At 40.6% G+C, this 20,736-nt stretch overlaps 1 protein-coding gene across 2 annotated transcripts in view; it reads left to right on the plus strand.

The window, feature by feature from the left end:
• ZSWIM6 (zinc finger SWIM-type containing 6) overlaps positions 1-18,742 on the plus strand; it is a 113,866-nt gene extending 95,124 nt beyond the window's left edge. For both annotated transcript variants that reach the window (XM_064643181.1, XM_064643179.1), the window contains 5 exons: positions 454-589; positions 6,054-6,211; positions 6,734-6,897; positions 14,175-14,256; positions 16,140-18,742. In XM_064643181.1, coding sequence (XP_064499251.1) covers positions 454-589; positions 6,054-6,211; positions 6,734-6,897; positions 14,175-14,256; positions 16,140-17,002 — 1,403 coding nt within the window. In that variant the 3' untranslated portion in view covers positions 17,003-18,742. The remainder of the gene's footprint in view (positions 1-453; positions 590-6,053; positions 6,212-6,733; positions 6,898-14,174; positions 14,257-16,139) is intronic.
• The last annotated feature ends 1,994 nt before the right edge of the window (positions 18,743-20,736 follow it).

A 20,736-nucleotide genomic window follows, 5' to 3' on the forward strand; every position in this document is an offset into this window, starting at 1 on the left:
GTGAATTTGTGATAAAGCAGTCACACATTAATGAGGTGCATAGGGATTGAAGCACACAATGTAACTGTGAGGAGGCAAAGCTGGGATTATGACTCTCTACTTATGCATACCACAGGCTGCTGAATTAGCTTTGTGGTGCACTGTAACCATTCTGTCATTCGTACGAGCACTAGTAGTGTGCCTAATACTATACAATTTGTAGTCTGTCTTGTTTTCTCAAAGGTATTTATGGTATATAACCATAAATAACCATATATAACCATATAACCATGGTATTTAACATACATTGAATTTATATATTTCACTGAAAATGGAATATAACTTTAGCTTTTTAAAGCAAACTCTCTCTTTGGATACCAGTTCTAACTGAAGGTGTAGAGAATGCTTTTAAAGGTCCAGAAGTTGGGGTTTTGCAGTATGTAAAGACTGACATTCTGTTCCTCTTTTCTGCAGGTGGACCATATAGTGGTTTAGGTGAAGTCATCCATCGAGAGAGCGTTCCAATGCACACATTTGCCAAGTATCTCTTCACCTCTCTCCTACCTCATGATGCTGAATTGGCATACAAAACTGCACTGAGAGCCATGCGGTATGTACTCACGGATTGTCCAGAAAGAGCATCCAGTAGTGGATGGGAAAGGTGAAAAGGCTTGGTAATCAAGACCTAATCTATTTTTCTCAAATACACATTCTTCCCTTGAAGGACAAATTATTTTGGTTCTGTCATCTATAAAACTAATTGGTGTGTGTAGTAACTCCAGTATAATAATTTGTAAATGTACTGTTAGTGTTTATTTACACCTGTAAAACAGGATTTCCTGTCACAAATCCTTCTAGGATCCCACTCTTGGAGCAGAGATTTTGTGTTATACAACCACTTTAGCATATGTGTTTTCTCGCCCCCATGGTTTTATGTTTATGATGGTATTGGTATTAGGAAATGAGGAAAGAGGCATTTCACCAGAAGTCTCAGGATCATCTGCTGCTCAGCCTGTTCAGTAGGACTATTTGTTTCATTGGCCTTCTTTATAACTTAACTCTCAGTGATAGACTTGAACCCATATGGTGTGGTCTAAGCCTGTACACTTTTTTGTGCTTGCCCTCTTCTGGGTGAATGTTGGGATTTAAATGGACTATATCCAATGACAACAAAATGTCTGGTTTGCATTACATTTGTCTTCAGTAATCAGGAAAAAGATGTTTCTCAGGGAGTGCTCAGTGTGTGCTGGCTCTGCCTCAGTGTGGACCAGACTGGTAATGGTGTCTAAGAAAAGCCTTCTGAATGAGATTTCAAGGACCTAAGTGATCAGCAATAAATCCGTTGTCCACATAGAATGCAGGGAAGAAAACAGTTTCATCTGAATTGTCTTGTCTCTGTCAAGAACCTAGTAGTTGATGGTTGACAAAGAATAGCCACAACTTAATAATAAGAGCAATCAAGTCCTAGAATTTAAAAAAGAAAACACGTTGAGTTTTCCTGGTCATTATTACCAAGCATGATTGCACAGTGATTCAAGGACATGCTATCCACATAAGTAGTATTAGGTTCAACAAATAGTTTCTGCCTGTATGGTTTGGAGGTATTTATTCTGCAGCTACTTTCTCCAAAAAGCTGAATAGGGAGAAAATAATTCTGTATTCAAAGGACTAAGTGGGAGGCCGTGCATAAGAACAAAACACAGCTACTGTCAGGTCAGGCCAAAGGTCTGCATAGCCTGTTGGGTATTTTCCTGCCTCCAAGACAGCCTAATAATGGACGTTATGAGAAAGAGTCTAAAAAATAGGAAGAGTGACCTCAGATACTTGCTGGTTATAAATTAGCGTTTTAGGAGATACATTGAGAAGACAAAAGTACATTACTGATTGCTATTGAGAATAGTCAAATGTATGATCAGAAAGCTGCCTGGGCCATCTAGGTATGCTCCTCTTCTTTTATCTCAAGGTAGGTGCATCAATAACTGGTTATATCAGATCAGGAAGATAGTACCAAATGTAGTAACTGGGGGGTTTTTTGAATCGTTTTTTGGTTGGTTTGGTTGTATTTGGGGGGGGGGTAAGAAAAAAAGGTTAATTATTTTATAATTTGTATTTATTTTCAGTTGCTACCTTAAAATAGTTTCTCAGAGATTGTTTGTGTGGTGTTTTCCTCCTTAAACTAAACTATTGAAACGATGCTGCAAGAGTAGAATAGACATCTATCAGCAGCTTTGCTTAGTGCACTGAACACTTCAGTAAACATGACAGCCTTGTGCTGGTCCTTTTGAACAAGGATTTGGGCTTTCCCCAGAAACCAGTTATAACTGAAAACTTCTTTTTTGAAAGTTTCCTTTCTCAACTAGAAAAACTAGCGAGACACTGAAAGATCCAACTGATGACATCTTCAGTTAGTCCTGGGTAGCTCCAGCCCTCTTTTGCTGTGAAGCTGTCATCTCGGCCAAAGAAGTTACTCTTCAAATAGACCAGTATAAGAAAGAGTTGTCAGTGTCCATCTGGTAAAATCACAGGAGACATCAGGGCTGTTCTCCATAGCCCTTTTGTCATAACTTTATAAGATAGATGAAAGTTCAGCCCTAGACAGTAATCAGTCTTTTTGTAGCTTGATATTTGGCAGTCTTCAAAAAGGTGGACTTCTGTCTTGAACTGTGGTGATGGCAGATTTAGACACTTCCTATTCCATGTCTGTCTGCTTTCCTCCACACTTCTCAGATTCTTCTGAGGATGGTTGATTACTCTTTCCATTCACACCACTGTTAGTTCAGTGCATAAAGGACTCCCAATACAAACCAAATGAAAAAGTAACATAATACTGCCTCAAGGAAGCAAGAATAAAACATGAAGATTGAATGTCTGTCTCATGGCTGAGTGGTTGAGTAGTCAGAAGATGAAAACTTGAAAGATGAAAGCATCTTTTCTTCCGTGGCAGGGAGGAAATGGCTGTGGCAAGGACAGAAATCTTGTGTGGAAATTAGTAAAGGTGCTGCATAGAAATCTCTCCAGCTGTTCATGCTTTTAGAAGTGAAGCATATTTCTTTTCTCACTTCAACTTTTATTAAAGAAGTTAACTTCCCAAGACCCCAGCTAATTGGTTCTCCAGACATAAGTGTTTAGTGTCAATCTGCACACAAGTCTGCAGGGGTCAATGACCCACGATAGCAGCTCTGGAGTTTTTAATCTCTCTGTATTCAAAAACACCTGTTGCTGTTTAATTTTTTGAGTCCTGTTTCAGTGTGTGGAATGTTCAGTTTGAAATCAATGGAAACTGATACCACAAAGCCTCTCATGTGTGCACCTCAGGTCTGAAAGGACAGGATTGTCCTATCCTCGATGGTCACTTCTGTCTACAGTTCTCTGCTTGCAGCACTGAAACATATGGAGCAGAGCCTTGGTAAATGTGGATCTGCAGTGACCTAGTTGGCTGCTCACTTGGAATCTGAACTTGAATATTTGGCTTAGTTTGGCTGATCCCTTGTTAAGCCTGAATTTCACCCAGGCTTTGGGAGCCAGATTTTAATGGTGATGTTTAATCACAAGGTAGCTTTGCTAAAACCTCACTAAATAATTGATGTTCCAAGGGGGAAAAAAAAGTCAAGAATGCTAAATCTCTTTGTGCTTTTCTGATGTTCCCTAATCTTGCCATAATTGCATGAAAGCTACCAATTCACAACAACACTTCTTTTCACAGCAAAAGAGCACAGAAGCTGGCAGCGAAATTCAAAGTAACAAAAGATTTCCCCAAAACAGACTTCTTCTTTCAGGCTCTTTTTCTATTTACTGTTATACATAACCTAATAATCCCTTTTTTCATTAGGTAGTTGGGATTTTACTGTTTACTGAAACCGTCTTATAAAACATCTCTCCCTGCAACCTTACTCTATGCTTGGGAAAAATCAGCTGAAGAGTTTATATGTGTTTTATTCTTACATATGTAGAGGTATCTTACTGGTACTGGGGAATAGACTTGACTCAGTACAAGAGTAAAAAAGGAAGGGTTTGGGTTTTTTTCATATTAGCATGCACATACATGTGTCTGAAAATGTAATATAGCCTGCTGATAGGTATTTATGTGGTGTGTTGTATTTTTTTGTACCTGCTAGATGCCTTCCCATGTATTCAAAATTACCTTTCTCAGTGAATTCTTAAATAGACTATCATATTCTTTTCCTAAATATGCTATCGTATGCTTCAGGAACCTACAGAAAATTGATGGAACTTAAATCTGTTTTGCTGTGAGAAAAAAAGACATGCACGACAGTTGCTTACGGAACTTAGGTATTTATTTAACTGCAAGAAATTGTAACTTATATTTAAATGAGGTTATTCCGTAAGAAATATTCTATCACAGAAAAACACAATGCATTGGATTTTCAATGTTCGGTAGTTGCAATTTGGTTGACAGAAGCGATCCAACCTCTTTATTCTCCCAGCTGACTTTCTGCTAGAAAATCACTTGCATATGCAAGCTGGTAGAAACAAACCTCAGGTATTAACCCTCATCAAGAAACTAAGCACTGGAAAGCTTTTCTTGTGGATTCATTTGATGTCTCATTAACCATTCATGTCCTGAAACTGTACTTAGTTGTATTGAAAAAAAAAAGCCTAGTTTTGTTCACTCCTGCTTTTTGCATTGGCATTTATAGAGTATCTGGTGTACTTTCTGTATCTAGTGTATTGTAGGGGCCATCAGTTCAGTCTTTGTGGGTTGTCATTTGGATTGTAATAGTCAACAATAAACACATTAATTTGAATTTTCTAAGTATGAATGCTCTTTGTTGGGTAAAGCTGTTGTAGATTGATGCATACTGAATTAAATGTTTGCTTCAGGATTAGAAAACAAGTGTCTGATAATGATTTTAGAAAGAAACTTCCTCTGTTGCTGCTGTTTGGGACCCTAACATCAGATTTTGGTACACTATAAAATGTTGGTAGGATAAAGTTTAAAGACTTTAAAAAGTAGTCATAGTTGAAAAGTAGAATGTCCTTTTGGACATAATTCATGTCTGAATTAATTGCAAATCCAAATGACTTGTTGAAATCCAAATGACTTGTTGAATATCTTTCTCCATTACTTTGAGCATTTGGAAGTGAAGAAGGCGCGTTCCAAATATTGAAAAATATTTACAGGGTCTCAGTAGAGCAAGAAATGCTCCACTTTCCTTCCTGAGGGCTGTGGTTCAAGGATTGAAACACTGGTAGGAATTAAAACTTCACCTCTATACATGGTGCAGAAAATCTCTGCTGCCTTGGCTAATTAGTGGCTTAATTGTCCTGTGAATTTCTGCCCATTGATGTAGGCAAGTTTGGCAAATGGACTATTAAGATTCCCCAAGAAGAGAAGTGGTTTTCCAATACTGGGTTTTTTTAGTGTAACTGAAAAGGCACATTTCAGCAGGACCGGGGAAGTGATTCTTGCCCTGTACTCAGTGCTGGTGAGGCCACACCTGGAGTACTGTGTCCAGTTTTGGGCCCCTCCGTTCAGGAAGGATATTGAGGTGCTGGAGCAGGTCCAGAGAAGAGCAACGAGGCTGGTGAAGGGACTGGAGCACAAGTCCTATGAGGAGAGGCTGAGGGAGCTGGGGTTGTTTAGCCTGGAGAAGAGGAGGCTCAGGGGAGACCTCATCACTCTACAACTCCCTGAAAGGAGGTTGTAGACAGGTGGGTGTCGGTCTCCCAGTCAACCAGCAGTAGGACAAGAGGGCATGATCTTAAGCCCTGCCAGGGGAAGTTCAGGTTGGATAATTAGGAAGAAATTTTTTACGGAGGGAGTAATCAGACACTGGAATGGGCTGCCCAGGGGCGTGGTGGATTCACCATCCCTGGAGGTTTTTAAGATGAGACTGGATGTGGCACTTAGTGCCATGGTCTAGTAACCACGGCAGTGTTGGATCAAGGGTTGGACTTGATCATAGAGGTCTTTTCCAATCTATGGAATGATTGGAATGATTCTATGATTCTATTTCATAGACGAGGCCAAGTGTTCTTGCTGCTTTAGTTTAGCTCATGAGTAACCAAATGTAATAGTCTCTTAATGAAGGAGGATTTCTCTCATATTTCAGGTTGCTGGTACTGGAATCTACAAGTCCTTCAGGAGACATGTCCCGCCCTCACCACATTGCATCTGTTGTTCCAAACCGGTATCCCCGCTGGTTCACCCTAAGTCACATCGAATCCCAGCAGTGTGAGCTGGCGTCAACCATGCTGACAGCAGCCAAAGGTACGTTGCTGTCAGTTATGTACTGAACTAAATGTATGCTTTAATATTGCATGGAGTAAACAGATTATAAAACTAGTATTTAGGAATCCAAATCACAATCTGACATGAGCTTGAAATGGGTACAACAAACTGAACTGACTTAAACCTGTCACATAATTTTCTAGTAGTTAAGCTAGCTAGGTGGTATCTAGATGACCTTGGTTTGAGTCTGATGAGACAGCTTTTTGTTTTTCTGACATATGGCATTGACTGTGAGACCTAAGAGTCAACAAATTACTTCTAAAATTCACAAATCAAAATGACTTCTGGTCCTAACACCATCAGACACTAGACGAGTTGTGTGCAACAAAAAGGGTGCATACCTTTCATTCATATGTGATTAAGTATGGAAGGTTTCTAAAATCAAGATGTGTATAACTGAAACATCATACTATTGCACAGCAATCACAAGCTCAGTTATAATGCATCTCTGGGTGTTTTGGGATCATGTTCTATTTTGGTCATTCTTTTTACACCTTGCAGGTGATGTTCAGAGACTGGAAACAGTGTTAGAATCCATCCAGAAAAATATACACTCCTCATCACACATCTTCAAACTTGCCCAGGATGCATTTAAAATAGCAACACTCATGGACAGCTTGCCAGACATCACTCTTCTGAAAGTTTCTCTGGAGCTGGGCCTTCAGGTATTTCCCTGGTTTGTTGTGTTAGTAGAATAATATAGTTGTTGTATTCCAGTAGAAGAAAGGAATTGGAATTAGTGTTGGTGGGTATAGCTTTAAGTGCAGGAGAGGATACTCTCTTTGGGCTCTGCCTAGAAGTGTTTTTAAATTCTGCTTCCTGACACAAAGCTCAGTGTACTGGTAAACACGGACCAGGCGTCTGCACAGCCCCCCTTTGCACCATTTAGGCACAAGAGAGAGCTGGCAGTCTCTGGCTACAAGGCACTCTTCTGTTCAGGGGTGAGAGAAGACCAGTGCAGTGGGTTCTGCTGTAGGACTGGCTAGATAGCAAAATTATTCTGCTTTCTAGGAATGCACTGTATTTTCTGTGTGGCCTTCAGAGGTTTCTTACTATTCCTTCTCTTCCTTTCCCCTAAATGAGGATTGGTATGTGCTTGTTGAAAGTCAAGGTCAACCATAATGACCTGTTGCTAAGGCAGACCGTGCTGACTACAGCCCTCTCATTTCCATCATCAGAATCCTTATACTCCACAAGCTGTGGTGTAGTCAGATGCATCTGACTCAGCTTGAGGTGTACAAGAACCTCAGATCAGTTTTCAGGCTCTTAGGAGAGACTTAGTAAGCTAAAGGAGACAGCTAAGTAGTAATAGTTCCTGACACTGTTGAATCTTGGAGTTTACATGGTTCATATCAACAAAAATAAGTACCTTCATCCCTCTTCAGCGAATTCTTAAAAAGGAAAAGCAAAGATCAGAAAACCATTTATTACTTGGCTTCAGTAAATAAAGCTCCAAAAGATTTCTGGGAAAAGGATATTATTCCAGTTGCTTCTTATGCTGAAGAAAGGTACTATTTGTCTATTCTAGGCTGTTAGAAGCCAAAGCCTTTAGTCAAAAAGCTGAGGTTCTGTATACTTTGTTAGCCTTTCATATTTTCCAAGGTCACTGTGGAAATCTGCTTGTTTCTTGACATCCTGGAATGTTTCAGCCTTAAATGTTTGTTTACATGAGAAAGAGAAAAATCCTTACAGCTGACCTGTGTGTCACCTTAAGTGTTCGCCAAGTATCATTCAGTGGAAACAGCACACTTTGGATGTCACTGTATGCATGGATACTCTTGTGTGGTTGACAGTGTCATCAGAATGTCTTCATTGAGGTCTAGTGGAAGTGGTATCATGAACCCATACGTTGTCCTCAGTTCCAGGGTTTCAGTCAAATTGGTGTAGAACTTGTCGAATGCTCTGTCCCAAGCTTACTTACCAAAGGTGTTTTAAGAATCTTAAAGATTTGCTTTCCAGAAGGAAGATGCATAACACTTTTCTGGTAGTAACTCCCAGCTGTGTAGTTTTCTACAGTAATGCTTTTCCTGCCAAACACTTAGTGTCAGCACTGTCTCTAGTGGCCTACTGATTACTCCCCTTTCTCTTCCCTTGACTTAGTTGTAATTAGGTTGTATTTATTCACTATCTGGTATCTGATATCTACAGCATAGAAATAAAAGAGATGGCAGGAGTAAAAAATATGACAGAAAGCAACATGCCACATTCAAGTGACTGTAGGACTGGAAGGGAGTATGGGTTGAGAACCCTCTTACAAATGCTGCTGACTTCAAGCTGTTTTGTGAGTGCATTTGTTGACTTTAATATGTAAAGATGATCATTGAGAGCTCTATGATTGACCTATTATGTACTTTATTTAATTGCTACAAACAGTAATATCACAACAAAATTACTGATATACTGTGCATAGAGGGAGGAGAGATTATATAATTTGAGAAATTGGTAATCGATTGGTTTTTTGTTGTTTGGGAGGAAGCTTTTTTGTGGGGTGGGGTTTTTTCTTCTCCACAAATAAAACAGTCTCTCTCCTTGTATTAGGGAGGGTTTGGATCATACTGAAGCCTGAAACTATGACACCATTGAAAGCTCAACAAAACTGATGTTTATTACCAAGAGGTGGCCCACAAAACAAACAAACCCAAAAGAGAGGAAGGAGGAGAGAAACAAGCCCCCAGCATGACCTCCCCAGTCACCCAGCTGTTGCCCATAAAGTTATCTTACTGACCTAGCATGCCTATAATTACCCATAGCAGAAGCTGCATCCTTGGAGAGTCAGTAAGTTCACAGATTGGCAGGCGTCCCCACCAAAAGGCAGCGTTGTCCTTGATGTGAAGCTTGCTACCTTCCAAAAAAGAGCTATCTGCTTTTGTACAAATCCACTGATTACATCTGTCTAGGCAGGTGTGGCCAGCCTAGACACAACCAGAGGTTGTCAGTCCCACCCCCATGGTTATATAAGTGCATTACTTCAGCGCATGCGTGAGCACTTTGGCCACATGTGCAGTATGCTCCTGGGGTCTTTCTTAATTGAGTCTGGGGCGTTACTTCATCATTATAGTCTTCAATTTCTCCTTCAAGCGACCTTGGAGGATGATTAGCGAATCATAAAACAGCAATTAAATGTAGTTTATACAAGAACTCTTTTCAAGGATGGAGTTCCCATTTTATCGGTGCTTGCTTTCTCATAACTTGTCAGGGAAAGAACAAAACTTTTACAGGTGGCTGGGCCAAACATAGACCAAAAGTGTCAGCATAATTAACTCCTGATACATTCCACCACGTGGTCTGTGGTTGGACCATGACACTGATGAATGACTTGAAAAGCATATTGATAAAGTGTCATCTCCAAAAATGTAAACAATGTCACAATTGAGTAACAACAAAAGTACAGACAATAATATAATCATGTCCATCCTCAGTGAGGAGATCCCAGTGGGTTACAGTGGTCATTTATTTGAAGTCAACAGTACTTGAGATAATCTATTCCTGGTTGGCAGAACTAGTTCTCAAGTTTGGACAGATGAACAGGTGTGTCCAATCATATGGGCCCAGACAACGTGATGAATCTCAGGAATTTCTGCAAAATATAAAGTCTAGTAGAACAGCACTTCACATTTCAGAAATTTTATAATTTGGATTCATCTTTTATAGTATGAAGTGATTGACTGCCAGTCACAAATTTATGGGCCTATCAGGAGCCATTACAGGCAATGTATATCTGGAGTTTGATGCAACACCAGACAACATCCTGGTCTCACCAACCGCTCCCACAAAAAGCTTGCACTCTCTGTACAGATTCCAGGCCTCATCGGGGCAAACCGTCCTGCCCCAGTTTACCCCTGACTGGAGTCAATCCCCCTCCACCTCATGGAGTGATAATACAGGTTATCTCTTGCCTCCATGCTATAAAAGAATTTTCCTTTTTTTTTTTTTAATCCATCAAAACCATTTCTGCACTTAACTAGAATGTTACCAGTTCATCACAAGAAAATTGCAGGCATGATGTGAGCCAGAGCCCATAGGGAGGTCCACAAACATCAGTCCTTCATTTGCAGTCTTGCCAAACAGCTTTTCAACATCCAACTTTTTTTCTGCAAGGCCCAGCACCTCACACATTGTTATTTCACAATCACATAAAATTGTGTGTAGACTTGTAAGCCAAAAGGTTTCTGTCATATGCTGATTCCAAATAATTCTTGCCACCTGCTGTAACACTACTGGGACAAAACACATACAAATATGAGCACTGCAAAACAATCAGGGTAACAAAACTGTAAGTTCCCTGAAGATATCTCTAAAGCCAGTGAGACATCTTCAAAATTCATCTGATTTAGAATCCCTAAACCACACCATTCTGCCTGATCTTCACAGACATCACTGGTGTGACATGAGCAGCACAGAAACTGATCGCTCTTTACAGTGATGACCATTATTAGGCCTCAAGATGTTACAAGTTCTATAGTTTTCCACTGTTTTCTTTCCCCCCTTAGTGACACATCTACCCCATCCCAGGAGACAAAACTAAGCACAATTGGAGTTATTCTGTACACAGCATCACATATTTCTTTCACGTCTTGAAGTCAGGGCTTAGCTCTAGCCATTACTTTTAATATTGCTGCCAGAACAATTTGGCAGCACACAGTTCAGGAATAATATTTCAATTCTGATTGTTGCTTACTAGTAATATAAAACAAAACATACAGATTGTTGGTGCAACTCATCTAAGAAACATAGACCTTCTTATCTCTGGAACAGTAGATCCAGGAATCCGTTGGGACACGAGACCTGCTAATGCAAAAAAGAATAACCAATCCATTTTCTTATTCAAGATACATGGCCTGCACTGAATAGGCTAATGCAGGGGTAGTCATGGCTGTGGTAGCTGCATCCTCCCAGCCCCTGGCCAGGCTCACTGAGAACCACAAATGACAAATAAGGATTACTTGAAAGGCATTGTTCATTACACGAATCACAATGTCAGGTGTGGACAAGAAGACACACAAGAGACAGGTACATGATAACTGAGTCATTACACCAGTTAGTAAAAGTTAGTAGACACAATGAATCATATTTAGGAATATGTTTCCTTCCATGTGACATTTAGGCTGGTCTTGTGCTGCTCAGCATTCACTGATTTCCATCCAGAATTCTTGATACCCAGCCTCTGCATCTGCAGAACTGGCTTGGGTCTGATCATGGTAAGGTTTCATCAAACGTGCTGGAAGCCAGCAGGGTCCTGTGGGAGACAAAACACAAGCAAACTCCCCCTTCTCATACTGCTCCTATCTATTTGGGGTGTTGTATTGCCTCTCCTCATTACAAAAGTATCGTTTTATCAAGTTAAGGTTTTGTTCTATTCTTGTTCCTTTTCTTCTCTTGTTTTATTTTCTTTTCCTTGGTTTTAACAATTATACTTTGTGAAGATTCTTAAGAATCATAAATCTTCAGACATGTTTCATTTTCTGTTTGTGACCCCAGCCCACACGTGCCCACCGCGTGACTTGAATGACCACCACATGAACTGAAATTGCTATGGCTTATTAATTTCATGCCAAACTTCCAAGAACTTAAACTCACAATAACTTTGAGGCTGGCAGCTGCTGTTTCACTGCCTCCACCAGGGCCATAAAACTCCATATCACCTAACACCCTCAGGGGACAAAGTGTCACTGGCCCCATGCAGGTTAATTCACAACATACAGAAGAGTCAAAGCAACTGATTTTTCACAACTGTCATGAAAAAACAAAGCTCCTTGACTGCATCCAAAGCGGTGCTTAAGCTAATTAAAAGTGAATTCATTGAAGTCTCTAATTGACTAGTCTTGTACAGAGCTTGCTCCTAAAAATCTAGCCTTTCTGGAAGACACAGTTGGGTCTGGAGGAGGCCCTGCTGCTCTGCACCTTCAGAGGGGAAACCAGCTCCTGGGTGCTGCTGTATTCCAGGGATCAGATACCATCAGCCATGCCACCTTGACAAACATAACCACGAACTTACTACAACAGAGTTTCAAACACAGCTTAGGTATCTGCTTTCCCCCTTTTTTTTTTCCTCTGTCCTTCTTATCACTGCAGACCTCTGCTGCTGTTACAGCTCGCCCTCCTTCCCCCCGAGGGGTGGAGAGGGAGAGGGAGAGAGTGGCCAGAGCCGTCTGTTTTTTTCTCTTGACTCTACAGTTGCTGCTGCCCAGCTCCTCTGCCTCTGGAGGGAGGAGGGGGAGAAAAACGGCCAGGAAAAAAAAAAAAAAAGGCCAGAAGCTGCTTTTTATCTCTCTCCTTTTTTATTTTTCTCTGCCTGCTACAATTTGCTGCTGGGCTCCTGCCGCCCCCCCCCCCCCCCCCCCCCGCCCTGCGCGAACTCCTGGTAAACTCGGGTTTAGAACACATCCCGGCGTGGCCCCGGGGGGGAAAAACGCCCATCCCCTCTGGGTCCCAGGCTTAGAATGCATCCTGGCATGGCCTCGGGGGAGGGAAATGCCCATCCCCCTCGGGTCCCGGGGCTTAGAACACATCCCGGCCTGGCCCGGGGGGGAAAAATGCCATCCCCCCCCCAGGTCCCGGCCCTCGCTACCAATAACACAGAGCCCGACGCAGCTCCACAGAGAAACCTCTTCCCCCGGCAGCCCCAGGGGTGGCAGCCCGGCACCGGACTTGACTCCTAAACGATCCCTGAGTGAATATCAAAGCTCCTGTGTCTGCCTAGGGACACTTCGACGAAAGGGGTAACACCACAACCCCTGTCCTGGCGTTTTAACACCATGTCCTCTGCCCACAGCTCCGTGACACGCTCACAAGCAATAACACTTGACTCGGAAAGAGTCTTGTTGGATGGACTCTTCCCAGTTTATGTGCTGGATGTAAACTTCCATGGCATGAGATATCCCTTTGGCATATTCAAATCAGCCCTCCTGGCAGTGCTCCTTCCAAGCTTTCTTGTGCACCAGCTCTCTACAGAGCATGAAATACTACAGGACTGTCAGTGGCATTCTCACACTGAATCTAAAACACAGCACTTTAACAGCTATCAGGAAGTAGCTTAATTCTATCCCAGCCAAAACCAAGTGTATCACAACACCATAGACAGAAGATGAAGATCAACAGAAGCACAGGGAGTCAGCTATATTCTGCAGTCTACCCCCCTAGCACGATTTTTCTACAAAAAACAGCGGTTCACTCCACAGGCTATGCATCCCACCTGCGAATCCTACTTTGTCCTTGGCAACGATGTGTTTTGTGTTCAGTGTGACATCCTCATCGCCAAAAGTGTATTAGGGAGGGTTTGGATCATACTGAAGCCTGAAACCATGACACCATTGAAAGCTCAACAAAACTGATATTTATTGCCAAGAGGTGGCCCACAAAACGAACAAACCCAAAAGAGAGGAAGGAGGAGAGAAACAAGCCCCCAGCATGACCTCCCCAGTCACCCAGCTGTTGCCCATAAAGTTATCTTACTGACCTAGCATGCCTATAATTACCCATAGCAGAAGCTGCATCCTTGGAGAGTCAGTAAGTTCACAGATTGGCAGGCGTCCCCACCAAAAGGCAGCGTTTTCCTTGATGTGAAGCTTGCTACCTTCCAAAAAAGAGCTATCTGCTTTTGTACAAATCCACTGATTACATCTGTCTAGGCAGGTGTGGCCAGCCTAGACACAACCAGAGGTTGTCAGTCCCACCCCCATGGTTATATAAGTGCATTACTTCAGCTATAAGTATTCCTCTATCCTTGAAGGATCTGCAGTTGGAATTACTTTCTGCATGCTATTCTAATTTTTTCAAATTGTTTGACCTATTAGGTGAAAACAAGGAACAGAGAGGGGACGACAAGAGGCTGCCATTTTGAACTCCAGTGTGTTTGAGTAACTTAAAATCCCTCATTTAAGGACCTAACGGGTCTCGGTTTGCAACAGGATTAATTTGTATTTTGTTTGTGTTGTTTTAACAGGTGATGCGGATGACACTGTCAACGCTGAATTGGCGACGGCGGGAGATGGTGAGGTGGTTGGTAACATGTGCAACCGAAGTAGGTATGTTCTGAAATGTTTCTCTTGTCAGCTACTCCTAGAGGGCTTGATCTTTCTTGTCAACACCCAGGTTCTACAAATGCCTCTCACTTTCTGTTCATCTGTAAAATTCCGCTGGTGAGAACACATTATGGCAAGGATTAGTGGGTATTTTTAGGCACAGAGCAAGTGAGGCAGTAGTTGAGTAGGGCAGTGTGACTTCTTTGTCCCATAAGGTGGAGTGTGCATAACCTATAGCACATACCATATACAAATACTCAATACCCAAAATACCCAGTACAGCAGTGGGAGAACAGTGTTCTTAGCAGCATGTTCTGATCATTTCTGGGCTTTGCCATAGATTTCCTATGTGTCTTCATGAGGCATCCTTAGCTTCTGTATTGTGGTTTAACATCTGCAAGATGAGGATACAGAATCTGAAAATAAAGATGAGTGCATTAAAAGCTGTGTAGCTGTTAAAAAATTTACAAAAATTAGCAGCTGTGGTAATGAGAACAATATAAGTACTTAGGATAAGGGAGCAAGGGAGCAAGTTTAATTGTCAGTAAAGGTATTTCTGGACAGCATGGATTTCTATCATATTTATTCCTTCTTCATATGTCTGAGTTGGATTGTATGGCAAAGATGATTCTTGAGTTTCAGAACTTCAGAGAATTGCTGCTGCTTATTCTCTGGATTAGTTCATCCTTTGCTTTATGTTTAACTGGGAAATTATTGTTGTCAGTAGCATGGGGGAATAGAACTCGCCTTTTAGCCAGGAAGTGGTTTGTGTCTGCAAATTTTCATGCAATGCTCTCGTATTTATTGCTTTTATATCTTTGCTAAGATGATTTTTGCTGAGGCTATCTTACAGGTATTAGTGTCTGAATATTGTTTTGTGCAGTTGCATATCAGCAAATAAAATACTGGGTTTAATATTGCTTTAAATTAGTTTACATATCCTAATAGGAGTGTCCCATGAAGAACCTACAACATCATGCAAAGTACTCCTGAGGCTTAATCAAGCTGATATAGCTAGGAATCTATTTAAATGAGATATACCTCATTTAAAAGGTCTTATCTGGCTATGCTGAATTGTTGCAGATGAGTGGAGGGGTGCACAGGAAGTACCAGAGTCTTAGAGAGAAAATAAGGACCTCTTTGTGTGGTTTAGGTGGGTCACAGATGTGTCTAAACTGCCTCTAGCAATAATAAGGCACTCTGGTTGGCTATAAGGTTCCATTTAGGGAACTCATCAGTCGCTGTTTCCTCCCCCTGCTAAACACACACATGATGGGAAATAGAGTGATACGAAGGGAAACACTTATTTCAGTTAATATCCAGTAGTTCATATCACTCAGAGTATTTCCCTAATAAGGATCTTGATGTTCAAGTGCTTATGAATTTAATTGATTTAAGATGTGTTTAGTAAGTTCTGCTAAGGTATGCCATGGTGTTGTACTAAGCCATTTTGCATGCTTTTCACATTCTTTTGTGGACATGCTATGCCTTGAGATGTACAGTGAGAAAAGAAGTTGCAGTTGCTCTGGTGTGCGGTGTGAGGGCTGCTTTGGAATGATGTGATGAGACCAAATGAAACGTTTTATCCAAATTGTCTTAAATAACAAGCAAAACAGCTCAACTGTCAGTCACACAGGAGATTAAACCTTGTCTTGCAGGCTATTTTCATTATTCTCTGAGTTTTGGTGATTGTTACAGTTTGCAATGCAGAGTTTGCACAGCAGTCTTTGTTTTAATGTTCTTTTCCAGCCGTGCTGTGTGGTTGGGTCTTTCTTGCTGGGACATACTGGTAACCTCTTAGACTTTGCGACAAGTGTAATCTCTTGCTGTACATCTGTATCTGCTAGGTCTTATCAGTTGTGGCTGATCCTTTCTTCTCTTCCCAGGTGTTTATGCACTGGATAGTATCATGCAAAACTGGTTTACACTTTTCACTCCAACAGAAGCCACTAGTATTGTTGCTACAACAGTGATGTCCAACAGCACCATTGTCCGTCTGCATCTGGACTGCCATCAGCAGGAGAAGCTGGCCAGCAGTGCTAGGACGCTTGCTCTACAGTGTGCCATGAAGGATCCTCAAAACTGTGCCCTCTCTGCACTGACCCTGTGTGAAAAGGATCACATAGCCTTTGAGACCGCTTACCAAATTGTTCTAGATGCTGCTACAACCGGCATGAGCTACTCACAGCTTTTTACTATAGCACGGTACATGGAGCACCGTGGTTACCCCATGAGGGCCTACAAGCTGGCCACTTTGGCCATGACACATCTCAACCTGAGTTACAATCAGGACACACACCCTGCCATTAATGACGTTCTGTGGGCATGTGCACTCAGCCACTCCCTTGGGAAAAATGAGCTAGCAGCTATAATACCTCTGGTGGTCAAAAGTGTCAAGTGTGCAACAGTACTGTCAGACATTTTGCGTCGGTGTACTTTGACCACTCCTGGCATGGTGGGACTTCACGGAAGGAGGAACTCTGGTAAGCTCATGTCACTGGACAAAGCCCCTTTACGGCAACTCTTGGATGCCACAATTGGAGCGTACATTAATACAACTCATTCACGTCTCACTCACATCAGCCCACGACACTATAGTGAGTTTATAGAGTTCCTCAGCAAGGCACGAGAGACCTTCTTAATGGCTCATGATGGTCACATCCAGTTTACACAGTTTATTGACAACCTAAAACAAATCTACAAAGGCAAAAAGAAACTGATGATGCTCGTTCGTGAGCGGTTTGGTTGATGAAAATGTGTGAATGAGGGGGTTGGGGGTGGGAGTGGTGATTTGTTTTTACTTGAGCCTGCCTTTGTATCCTTTTTAACTTAAAGAAACAGAGCCACACCGGTATTATATGTGTATAGTTATATTGAGTTTGCAAACTAAACTGTCAGGTTGTGAAAGTTTGTGTGTTGAATTTTTTTTTTTTCTGTTTTGTATGAGAGAGAGGTTAAAAAAGGTTTGGTTTACACTGAGTATATGTTGTCAAGTGGCAAAAGCCCACATCGCTCTCCTCTTCTTTCTGTATACGTTCACAGCCTCAAAAACAAACATATATTGCAATGGCTTTAGAAACCAAACAAAACACCTCCATCCTGTGATAAGTACCTCGAATGGATTCAGCTTTACTCCTTTGTAACTCATCCTTACATTTCAGCATATTTAAACAAACCAACAAATGAAATACTAATAGTTAAAAGGCTGACCACGTGGCTTTGCAGTGCTGTTCATCCAGAAGCATGGCACACAATGCTTGTGCATGTGGAAACTTAGCAACTGTCAACATACATTCTCAGGGATTTATCAAAAAAATTTAAAAAAGAATGAGAGCATTTATTGTACTGTATATATATTATAGTATATGTCTGAATATTGAAAAATATAACATTAACTAATTTATAAAAAAATCTATGTAATGCAAAATACTTGAAGCTGCAGTAGCTTGGTTTTAAACAAAAAAAAAAACCTATCAGAAGGACTAAAGTGCGCCTTGCTTCAGGGTTGGCTCAGGTGGTGAACTATATGCTGGGCATCTATGCAGAGCCACCTTTTGGATTGCATGGTTGGACTGATACCTATTGGGGAAAATTTTATATATATATATTTATACAACCTGTGTATACATATATATGTATACATACATACACACATGCTTGTAACAGGCACTATAGTAAAGAGGGACAACAAAAAATATACAGCCAGAGCAGCAAGCCTTAGCATTAAGAATACAGTATGCCAGAATCGGGGTTTGTGCCTCCTAGCCTAGAAAACTTTAAGAATATCCTTTTTGACACAAGACGCAAAACGTTTTCCAAAATGATTGACATGATACATTACGCCTTTGCAGTGAGCTAATAATAAGCTAACCTTTGTGCACAAATAACATATATATATATATTATATATATATATTCTGCATAGGTATTTTGACTTTGTGCAGGACAGAAAGTTGTGTAGGTATGACTGTTCTACTTTTCAGTTTGGTTTTTTAATATATTTTATTTTCTCTAGAATTACTCAAACAAAAGCAGCCTTCTATCTTGCCTTGTCTTAATGCTTTAAAATAACCAAACTGGAGATCTAACTACCAAACTGTTCATTATATTATTAAGTACCAACTTTGGTTACAGTATAGTGTCTTTACTTTAGCTGATGGTTCTGTATCTTTGTGCTTTTTAAAGCAGTTTTTATGTTTTGGTGCAAAAGTTGTCCAGTGTCTCTTGTTCACTTCATTAGAGAACATGCTAGAGGTATGTTTGTAGGTATTTTTGTTTAAAAAAACTATTTCATGCTCTCCATTTTATTTATTATAATAGGTAAAAAGGTTGTACTTCATCACTCATGTAAACATGCTCATGAAGTTGAAAGTAATTAAGATTTGATACACTGATATCAATTTATTTATGTAACTAAATCACTGTTTTATAAACTTGTTAATGATCAACAATTTTTTTGTTTTGATTAAAATTAGTTTTTTGAAAGTTGATTCTGCCTCCTTTAATGGTGTCTATTACTGGAGTTGAATTGTGTTACAGATAGTTCATAGATCTTGAATGCTCAGATTGCAACTGTGGTACATTATGGTGGTAAGCAATATGACCAGCAGGTCCAGGAAATAAATTTTGTGTTCCTCGAAAATTTGCAGAGGAATTGGAATGTTAACAGCTGCTGGTGGAAGAAGACTTAGTGCTTCACAGGAGGGGCTAAATGCTGCCTGAGTCTGAAGATGTGTCTTCTGTGCAACTAACAGTAATCCCTGGGAGGATTGTTGAGTGTGTGGGGGTGTGTTCCCACTAGTGGATTATTTGGGTGACTGTAAGAGTTGAGATGCACTGCAGATATATTCAAGGACAGTTCTTTCTGTGTGGATTGGCTTTTCTAAAGTATTTTTGTGTATTTTGTGTTGTGCAGCTCATTCCACACAGGATGAAGTTCTTGCTCACCAGCTGATAGCTGATATTTTTGCTTTTTTTGAGCCCTTACTCCATCAGAGTTGTGTGAATTTTCCAGCCCTCAGAGAATAATGGGATATGACATGGTTGAAAACTGAAGAAGAGCTTTCTGCTTTACTACCATTTTTGTCATCTTAGGAATGTTACCTGATATTTGACAACATGACCTAAACACCTTCAATTCCTTTTTTTTTTTTTTTTAGTATCTTCAGCTGAAAAGAGAATTAGTATGCAGCAAGCAGCTATCAGAGATGCCAATGTAACCATGAATTCAGACAGTGAGGCTTGTGTCACTGGAAGATTAAGAAGGAAAATGTCCGAATCTTTGTACAACTTGTCATGTAAAATATGAGTCTTTTACAAAGCCTTGCTAACAGCTGAGATGTCCTGACCTATCATTCCGTATCTTCTGTGACTTCAATTCCAAGTATTAAATTCTCATTACATTTTTGCTCTGTTATTTTGTCCTAGATGAATTATAGGCAGTGGTACAGCAAGGAAATATCACTCCATTGTGCAATAGGGTTTGCATGGTTGCTTTTTGTTGTTGGTGGTGGTGGTTTGGGTTTTTTTCATTTTACAAATAATTCAGTATTAAGGATATTGTGGATTATGTAGGTTGCAAAACTTAAGCCTATTTGAAGACCAGGCTTTAGAATTAAATACAGTCCTGGTGATTGCCACCTGGTTTTGATGGACACAGTGGCTTTTTCTTTCAGAACTGATAGAAGTTTATTTGGCTTGTTTTCATGACTGAGTAAAGTCTCTGCCTGCACTGGTGCTGCGCAGTGCCGTTCACACCATGTTAAAAGCCCTCAAGGACTAACAGAGGCTTGGCCAATCTTTCTAGTAAACTTGTCTCAATATGTACTGCTTTTGGTTTGTGGAGGTAGGAGGAATCCAGGAAAGGGATTCCATAAAAAAAAACCAAACCAAAACAAAACCAAAAAAAAAAAGAAAAAAAAAAAAAGAAAAAAAAACCAAACCTGAGGGATCTTTTGGTGAAAGCCAATCAAATATTTCTATAATTCCTGACAGTGCATATGAATTTGGAAGCGTAAGGAATCCTAACCAGAATACAATGTCTCAAATTCTTTATCTTCTCTTTAGGGCCATATATTTGAGATACACAACTGAATACCTCTGCTGTCATTGCTTCCAAGTGTTTGAGTGGTTTTCAGCTTTAAATGAGAACTTCTTTTAAATCCAGGTTTGCTATTCACTAGTGATGGGATCTGAATATTATTATTGCATATCATAGGCTACCTTTCAGTCTTCATTCTTCTGGCGAGTCAAGTGAAGTCCTGAAGTAGATGATATCATTTCTGTATTATGAGACAGTCTTGCAGCCCAAGAAAGCGACTTTTACCCATAAGTTTGTTTTCAGGTATCCTTTACTGATTCTGCCAGAACAGAAACCAAAGAGATTTGCCTTACCTAAATTACATTATCTTTGTTTAGCTCTTTAGTATTTCAACTCTTCTTCGTTTCAGCTTCCATTTTCTTCCTGTGAGAGAGAACTGCATAG

The sequence above is a fragment of the Pseudopipra pipra genome, chromosome Z, assembly GCF_036250125.1.
Source record: "Pseudopipra pipra isolate bDixPip1 chromosome Z, bDixPip1.hap1, whole genome shotgun sequence".
Taxonomy (NCBI): Eukaryota; Metazoa; Chordata; class Aves; order Passeriformes; family Pipridae; genus Pseudopipra; species Pseudopipra pipra.